Raw genomic sequence first — 8,897 nt, forward strand, 5'->3', positions numbered from 1 at the left:
TGCCATCCTTACTTACACAGCAAGGTCAAGAACAAAACAAAAAGATTCAATAAAAAGTACTAAGTCTTGGTGATAAGGTACAGGATTTGGGTGAGAGAGAGTGAACCCATGTTGTAGGCAGCTGCCGAGAAAGGGGAGAAATTGAATCCAGCTGGAGGTTCCTATGAGGAAAGCAAGTTTTGAATAATCAGCAAGAATAACCCTAGTGAGAAGGCCCAGGGGATGTAGACCGATGATAATGTGCAGTCTTGGAGATTCACAGTGACTTCCCGGTGGGAGGGCGGGTGGCGATCGAGAACAAGCCAGCAGTAAAGGCTGTGTCGGAGAAGGGAAACCTAAATGTGAGAGGTGATCCAGAACCAAGACCATGGCCAGTCAGGAGATCAGACAGGGTCTGGTTTGAATCTCCCAGATCTCCCTGAGTACATCCTGAACTCTCCCAGAATCCTCAGAAGCTACCCAAGGCAGAAAAGATGTGTTCCTCCCATGAGTCCAACTTTGAGCCAATATCTTCAGAGAGAGAGGAGTAAGTTTCAAAACCCTGAGAACCAGATGTACAGACGCCTCCTCCAGCCATGCTGGGATCCAGAACGTGGTTCACATCCGCCTCTAGAGGCAGCTGAGGCTTCAGACACCTTGCTTCAGTCCCCGGAGCAGGGCGATGGAGGAAATCTTCCCGCCTTGAGGATAAGGGCTGAAACGACTTCCCGCTCTGACGCCGGGACTTGGCCCGTCTGTTCTGGAACCACACCTGGGGAACAAGAGGGTAAAAAAAAAACTGTTCAGCTGCTCTGGGTTGTTCATTTGTTTGGGGGTTGACTGAGATAACATCTCTAGGCAGTGCTGGTCTCAAACTCGTAGCCGAAGAGGACCTTGACCTTGAACTTGTGATTCTCCCTCCTCCATTCCCACAGAGCTGGGGTTACAGGTTACGCCACCACAACCAGTTTATGTGGTGGTGAGGACGGAACCCAGGGTTTCATGCATGCTAGGCAAACACGCTACAAAGAGAGCTACATCTCCAGACTGGCTTGGAGCGCTCGTGCCATAGCTTTGTTCACAACTAACAGTATGAATCCCAGTTATTATTAGCCATGGCTCTCTGCTCAGAGGCTGTAGCTTACAGAAAGCACTTGAGCTGATGGTTTGACATTCAGAGCTCCAGACCTTCTCGGCCATTCTCAGATGCAAAGCTGAAATGGTGCCTGGTTCTGTCTACCCTTGCTCAACTTGGTTTGTTTGTCTGCTTTTCATTTTACACATTTTAAAAAAAGACAGAATCTCAGCTGTTTGGCAGTAACACACACCTTTAATACCAGCACTCAGGAGGCAGACCCAGGTGGATCTCTGTGAGTTTGGGGCCAGCCTGGTCTACAGAGCTAGTTCCCAGAGCAGCCAGTGAGGGGAGGGGGAAAGAAGAGAGAGGCAGGGGAGAAGAAGTGACAGTTGAATAACCACCCTAAGTACAGGAAAAATAAACACTAAAAAGTCCACACTCTCCTGAGATTAAATGAAGCCTCCTACATAAAACTACATACACTTAGACACAGACTAACTGTCAAGAAGGCAAGCATCTAACCTGGGTGTGGGGGGGAATACACCTGTAATCCAAGTACCCAGGAAACTAAGGCAGGAGGATTGTGAATTGAAGTCCAACCTGGACTACACAGCATGAACTCGTCTCAGTCACACACACACACACACACACAGAGAGAGAGAGAGAGAGAGAGAGAGAGAGAGAGAGAGAGAGAGAGAGAGAGAGAGAGAGAGAGAGAGAGAGAGAGAGAGAGGGGGGGTTAAAGAGAGAGAGAGAGAGAGAGAGCAGCAGCTTCTCCCAAGATTCTGATCTAAACGATCGACCTCAAACAATAAATTCTCTTTGCACTTTTTTTTCAAAGTGACAAGAAGTTCATTGCTTGTTTTGAAGGTACCTGGTGATCCAATCATCCTGCTCCGCTACTTAAAATCAAAGCCAGAGGAAGGCTGGTGAGTGAGCGCGCGCGCGTGTACACACACACACACACACACACACACACACACACACACACACACACACACACACACACACACACACACCTTTATCTTGTTACTGGATGATGAAAAAGAGCGCAGCTATTACCCCATCACCTTCCTCCTGGGACCTTTCCGTGGGTCCGCAAGCCTCTTAGCTTCCCAGATTACACGCTATCAGGGCCGCGTTACCGGCATCCCTAGTTTGTAGTCCAGAACCACGAGGTTCAAATAGAGTAACTTTCCCCCACAGAATAAGTGGCCCGAAAGCCGGTGACTCCCCGGCACCTCCACTCGAACGCGCACCTGCGACTGCGACTCACCTGGATCCTGGACTCGGGTAGCAGCGTGAGCGCAGCCAGACGCTCCCGCAAGTGGATGTCGGGGTACATGGTCTGTCGGAAGACGAGCTCCAGCAACTGCAGCTGCTCCGAGCTGAACGACGTGCGCTTGCGGCGCTGCGGCGCCGACGGGGCGGCCGAGCCTTTGGAGGGTCCGGGCGGATCCAGGCCGGTGGGAGTCTGCGCTGCGGGCCTGGGGCCCCGGCTTGGAAAGCATGGCGTGGCCGCTGGGGCGCGAGAGTCCGGGGGCGCCGGGGGTAGCCCAGCGGCTGGGCGCGCGGCCGGGAGCAGCTGTCCTCCGGGGTGCGCGGCCGGGAAGGTGTGGAAAGCGGCGCCCTCTGCGAACTGGAGCTGCTGGGACCCTGCTGCGGCCATGACTCCCGGACGTTTCCCCGGACCCCCGCGCGCCTGCAGTTATAGCGGCCGGGAGCCGGGGAGGGGGCGGCGGCTCCATCAAAGGCGTGGGTGCGGGGAAGCCGCGTCTCCTCGGGGTGCGAGCCCGCCCCAGCCCCGCCAGACGCCGCGGGAATAATCGCTTCCGCTGACCCGGGGACGGAGTGAGGGAGGCGCGAACTTGAGTCCGGGCCGCTCCGTCCCTTCCCCGCCCATCCGCCGGCCAGCCAGACCACCAATCCACATACCCAGAACCGCTCTGCTCCAGTGGGGTCGTCCCAAGTGCGGGCCAGACTTGGACAGAACCCCCTCTTCTGGGTCAGAAGGCCTCTCAAGAGCGCTTGGATCTCTCGGGGGGCCTGGTTCTCAGGTCCCGCGCGCTGCGCCTGGCCCGCTGTCCGCCTGTCACCATCAAAGGCGCTATTTACCACCCCTGCTATGTGCTAGACCTTACTCCAGGTTGGTTAAACAGCCTAGTCCTGCCCTCGGCAAACCACCCTGACACATCCTGAATCCCAGGGGGGTGAAGATAAAGGGAGCTCAAAGGGGACAGGCACACATCCTGAGCGGGGACAGGGACGCTGCCTAGAATATCTGTGACCTGTCAACAAGGATGCCAGGCGGGCTGAAGTTGTACGGGGTTAGAGCTCCTAGAGAATCCCAAGAGTGCTCCGAACCCGAAGAAATAAAACCACTCCTTGAAGTTTCTGCTCCTTCTGCTGCCATTACTGTTCCCTTTGTCCCCTGGCGCTCATTTGAGGTTCCGGTTTTTTGCTTTATGCTGATTTGTAGTTTAGTTGTGACTTTATCTGCTTCCCCTCGTGCATGCATGCATTCATTTCTTCATATAAGTCTCTCCACACCTCCTCACCCTCTGGTCCTGAGAACAGGACCTACGAACTGGAAAGTCCTAAGCAAGACCTTCGGTGAACATCTGTTGAACCAGAAACCAAGTTGCTTCCTAGGGAAATCAGAGGCGTGTAGCGCTATAGCAGAAGGGCGCAGAGGCACAGGCGCTGCTTGCAAGGCCTCAAGGGGGCTTCCCGCTGAGGAAGGGGTGTTCCTCGGCACTGCTTCTTCAATGCTAATGGGAGGTCTCACAGGAGAAGGCATATATAAGTGCGTGCTGGTCTCGAGCGCATCATGTCAGCTAATACGCATGTGGGTCCCCAAGGAGGCCAAAAAAGGGTAAGTGGGTTGCAAGCCACCGGTCACAGTGCTGGAAACTGAACTCTAGAAGGGCAGCAAGTGGGCAGTTATCCCGGGTGTCAAAGCACAGAGTAATCTGCAAGCAGCTGAGAGTTCTAGGCTTGAGCTGTCCACCAGCCGGGTAGTAGTAGGAAGTGTCCCAGCCTCCTGCCTTCTGGAGATGCTGAGAAACCCCAGGCCTGCTTTTCCATCTAATCCCTTCTTTCAAACACACACACACACACACACACACACACACACACACACACACACACACACACAGAGAGAGAGAGAGAGAGAGAGAGAGAGAGAGAGAGAGAGAGAGAGAGAGAGAGATTTTCAGGTTCACAGTATATGAAATGGAAAATCAGATTTTTATTTTTCTATGCTTTTTTTTCTACTTTTCCCACCCCCATACATATATCAGGGTTTTGTGTATCCCAGGCTAACAGGCCTCAAACTCTCTATGTAGCCAAGGATGACTTTGAACGTCTGATCTTCCCACCTCCATGACACAAAGCTATATTTACAGACATTCCATACAATGCCTGATTTTATGCATTGTTGGAGATCAAACAAGGCCTTGTACACGCCGGACAAGCACCTAACAGCTATGCTACATCTTCTAGCATTGGTTTATTAATTTAGAGACTGGGTCTCACTATACAGCACAGGCTGGCCTTGAACTTGAGATCTACCTGCCTCAGCTTCCTGAATATGAAAGTTCATACCTCCTCCTTCTCCCCTCCTCCTCTTCCTCCTCCTTCTCCTCCTCCTTTTTCTCCTCTCCTCCTCCTCCTCTCCTTCTTCTTCTTCTTCTCCTTCTTCTTCTTCTTCTTCTTCTTCTTCTTCTTCTTCTTCTTCTTCTTCTTCTTCTTCTTCTTCTTCTTTTTCATGATACTGAAGATCAAAGCCAAGGCCTTGCCCATGCCAGCAAGGCCTTTATCGCTTAATTACACACCCAGTCCATCACTCATTTTTAAAATCCATTATTTAAAATGAATTATCTAAAAAACAAAACACTTTTTCTGGCAGTCCCAGGCTTTGTTTATGTGTGTGTGCTCCCGTTCTACTCTCCAAGAAATATACTATGATCCAGATCAAAGCCCAAAGACCTGGACAGATGCTGTGCCAAGCTGACCTCCAGCTATGGCTGTGCAAACACTGGATTCCAGTCATCTTGGGAAGAGAGGTGGCCTGGTCTCTGCTGCCCTTCAGTACAGTGGCTGCTGCACTATTGTCCCTGAAGGGATCAGGGAGCCAGGCTGAGAAGAAATCAGAGGTCTATGACTACTGCTCCCAGTAGGAGCCTCCCAGTGACAGCTAAGTCTCCTAGAGACTCAGGCTGGATTCTGAGCTGTAGGGACCCTCCCAGATCCCTTGTCCCTCATTGTCCTCTGCCACCTTCTGTCTGCTCAGCAGGAACCCTACAGGGCAGGGAAATGGGCTGATGTAGATAATGACAGGCTGTCTACTCCGGGGAGCTGGGGCTGTGTGAGGCTAGAAATCATAGTGCAGTTACGATCTGATGAGCCTCTAACACAAGCAACTAGCTTCCCTGTCTTTTCCTACAGATTTGGCCCAGGTTGCAACATGTACTGAGCAAGAGCTGAGAGGCACATTCTCTCTCCTTTTGCTCTAAATTTGGCTTTTCTTCTTTATTCTCTCTCTGTCTCTGTCTCTATGTCTCTGTCTGTCTATAGGTCTCCCTTTCCCCACTGTGTCTCTGTCTCTGTCTCTGTGTGTGTGTGTGTGTGTGACTGAGACCAGTTCATGCCTCTCAGGTTGGAACTGGAAGTGATAGAAAGAAAAACTCTTAGCCAGGCATGGTGGTGCACACCTTTAAACCCAGCACTCAGATGGTAAGAAGGGGGAGGCTAGCCTGGTCCTACAGAGCGAGTTTCAGGATAGCCAGGGCTATATAATGGAGACCCTGCCTCAAGAAAAGAGAGACAGACGGAGGGAGGCATGCACATCCTACATAGCATGAACTTGTCTCAGTCACAGAGAGAGAGAGAGAGAGAGAGAGAGAGAGAGAGAGAGAGAGAGAGAGAGAGAGCCTTCTGTGCCCTTCAGCATTGCTTCAGAATTATCTTAAATCATGTTCACCAAAGCCAGCTGCGGTCACTGAGTGCCTATTGTCCCAGTCCTTGGGAGGTTGAGGCAGGAGTATCCTCCAAGTGCCTCTGGTCTACACAGCAAATTCCAGGTCAGTCAGAGCTACATAACAAGACCCTGTCTCAAAAACTAAAATAAATAAATCGCACGCACAGATGTTTGTGCGTGCATTTTTTAGGCCTTTTGAGAGAGTTCCTTTATGGTTATTCTTTTTGAGGCAGGGTTTTGCCATGCAGTGCAGGCTGGCTGGAATTTTTGGTCCTGATTCACCCTTCTTGGGTACAGTCCATCAAGCCAACCTCCCTGTCGGATGAATAGCTGTGCTGTGGTGTTCTGGGTTAGATCTGGGGGGGGAGTGTAAATGAAGAAATGGATAAATTTTAATTAAGACCCATAGCATAGCATGCCCAAGACCCTAGATTTGGTCTCTGAAGAGCAAAAAAAAAAACAAGCATCCAAAACTTGCCTTTTACAAAGCAAAGGGTGCAGGGCGCTGTATCCACACAGAGTATCTGGGTTTCCCCTTTGCTCATGGATGGGTTGGGGCGGCAGGGGCCGCTGCAGAAGATCTGCAAAAGCTCCCCTGCACGCACATATGTACAATGAAAGTAACCTACTGCCTCTTTGTTCCAGGACTTGTCATGAATGGTGTGTCTGAAGGCTGACGAAATGGCTCAGTGGGTAAAGGCGCTCACCTCTAAGGCCACGATGATCCCCAGAACCCACATCATGGCACAAAGAGCCCCCACCCCAATTAATAAATACTTTCTCTGTGTGTTGAATGTGTATGTACATGTTTATATGTATACATGTGTGTGGATGCATGTGCACATGTGTGCCTGTGCATGGAAGGCGGAAGTGATTTTTAAATCACTTTGCTCTCACTTTTTAAAAAAATATTCGTTTTTTTATTTATGTGTCTATGCATGTGTGTGAGTGTGTGTGTGTGTACACATGCATGTGAGTACAGTGCTCACAGAGATCAAAAGAGAGTTTTGGAGCCCCTGAGGCTGGAATTATAGGTAATTGTGCCCTGTCCAACATAGGTGCCTGCAAATAAACTTGGAGCCTCGGCAAGAACTTAACCACTTGGAATCGCCCTAGCCCCTTCATCTTACTTTACTGAGACAGGGTCTGTTACTGACCCTGGACTTCACGGACTTGGCTGGAGGGACTGGCCAGGGAGTTCCTGGGCTCTGTTTCTTGACCTCGAGACATGAACTCCAGGCGTGTTCTGTTGTGCTAAGGTTCTTACATGTATGTTAACAATCCAAATTCAGGTCCCCATGGTTGAACAGAAATCACTTTGCCGGGGTTGGGGATTTAGCTCAGTGGTAGAGCGCTTGCCCTAGCAAGTGCAAGGCCCTGGGTTGGTCCCCAGCTCTGAAAAAAAAAAAAAAAAAAAAAAAAAAAAAAAGAAATCACTTTGCCTACCAAGCTAATACCCCAACCTTATAAATATTTACTGAACTCAAATTCTATGCTGGCTATTCCTCTTCTGTAACTATACATTAAATAGTAGTTCTTTCATATTTATTTCTCCAAACGGAAAATATAAAGAACCCCCCTCTTCTTAATAATACCTTTAAATCAACAGGGTATTGTGGTGCGTGCCTTGAATTCTAGCACTTGGGAGACAGAGGCAAGTAGATCTCTGGGAGTTCAAGGCCAGCCCAGTCTACAGAGTGAATTCCAGGACAGCCAGAGCTACATAGTGAGTCCCTGTCTCAAAAAATTTTTTAAATCTTTTATATATATCTTTAATTTATTATATCTTTAATTTATGTATATAATATTTAATTTATATATGTATGTATATATACATAGATTGCATATAGAGAGAACTATTTCACAAATAGATATACTGAGAAGTTTCAGGCTCAATGATAAAGGATCTTGTCAAGCAGCAGCACTGGTTACTGAAGAGCGGACTGAAGTTTAAGGCTAGCTCAGACAGCCATAGCTGAGATTAGGGTCGGGATTTGCCCTCTCCAACCCCAGGGCTAGCTCACTACCTGATTGGATGTGCTAAGTGCTTAGGCCACTACTCATGGTTAGTGTTGATAACATCTGTCACCAACAGACACAGGTAAGGACTCAGTGAAACAGGGGGCAGTCCTCAGACACACCTGTATGTGAGGGAAGACTTGGTCATCCAGAGCCACAGCCAGGCTGGGACAGACAAGGCCACTTGGAGTCACTGTCCCTTCTGCAGCTCCCATGTTGCTTGTCACCTTTCCCATCCCCAACACCCAAATATCAGAGGCCAGCCTTTCCTGCCCAAGTGCTAAGTATTCTCTTCCTCTGCTCTCTTTGTTGTTGGAGATGGGCCCTCTCCCTGGGCTGCCCAGGACCTGGTGGAGGAGCCCAGGGTGTTTATTAAAGGGGGAACCAGGAAAAGGCAGCCCAGGGGAGCCAATGGCTCTACTTCCCTCTTTTCCCTTTGATCCTGACCTCTCACTTTGATTTCCTTCACTCTCCGCCCTCAGTTTCTGAAGCTTATTTCACAGTCAGTGGTTACAGTAGACAGAGACAGCGTCCTTCCAAAAGGCGTACCGTGGCAAGCCATTAGAAGCCACTTCTGTGCTCGCCAGGCGGGAGGTATAAACTCATCCAACACAGCATCACTTTTGATCCTGTTATGGGGACTCTTTTAAAGGATGGAGCCTTGTCTTCTGGCAATTATCCGTGCCAATGCTTCTGAGCAGAAAGGGCTCCTCTGGGCGAGTCTTTCACGAAGCGATTCGTGCAGTCAGCCAATAAGGTTGAAAACAGCAGAGAAAGAAAACACTGGGGATGAAGATCTGAAAGAACCATCGAGATAGTCAAAGCCTGCCTGGTGGTGCA

At 49.9% G+C, this 8,897-nt stretch overlaps 1 protein-coding gene across 2 annotated transcripts; it reads right to left on the minus strand.

Annotated features, from left to right (window-relative positions):
* Positions 1 to 448: 448 nt before the first annotated feature.
* On the minus strand, positions 449 to 2,726 carry Mixl1 (Mix paired-like homeobox). Of its 2 annotated transcripts, none has more exons than XM_032915785.1 (2): positions 2,334 to 2,726; positions 449 to 751 (listed from the first exon to the last, which is right to left on the minus strand). In XM_032915785.1, the coding sequence occupies exons 1-2, from the start codon at positions 2,724 to 2,726 to the stop codon at positions 449 to 451; spliced, it is 696 nt and encodes a 231-aa protein (XP_032771676.1). The 2 variants fall into 2 exon arrangements, with proteins under 2 accessions (XP_032771676.1, XP_032771675.1); XM_032915784.1 differs by having other exon boundaries at positions 449 to 778.
* Between the last annotated feature and the right edge of the window lie 6,171 nt (positions 2,727 to 8,897).

The sequence above is a fragment of the Rattus rattus genome, chromosome 10, assembly GCF_011064425.1.
Source record: "Rattus rattus isolate New Zealand chromosome 10, Rrattus_CSIRO_v1, whole genome shotgun sequence".
NCBI classification, from domain to species: domain Eukaryota; kingdom Metazoa; phylum Chordata; class Mammalia; order Rodentia; family Muridae; genus Rattus; species Rattus rattus.

What these genes read in the sequence shown, in the direction of transcription:
- Mixl1 (XM_032915784.1), bottom strand. Translation starts at nt 2,726, where the DNA reads ATGGCCGCAGCAGGGTCCCAGCAGCTCCAGTTCGCAGAGGGCGCCGCT. An exon ending in TACCCGAGTCCAGGATCCAG is followed by an intron (nt 779 to 2,333) that starts GTGAGTCGCAGT and finishes GCAGCTGAACAG; the next exon opens with TTTTTTTTTTACCCTCTTGT.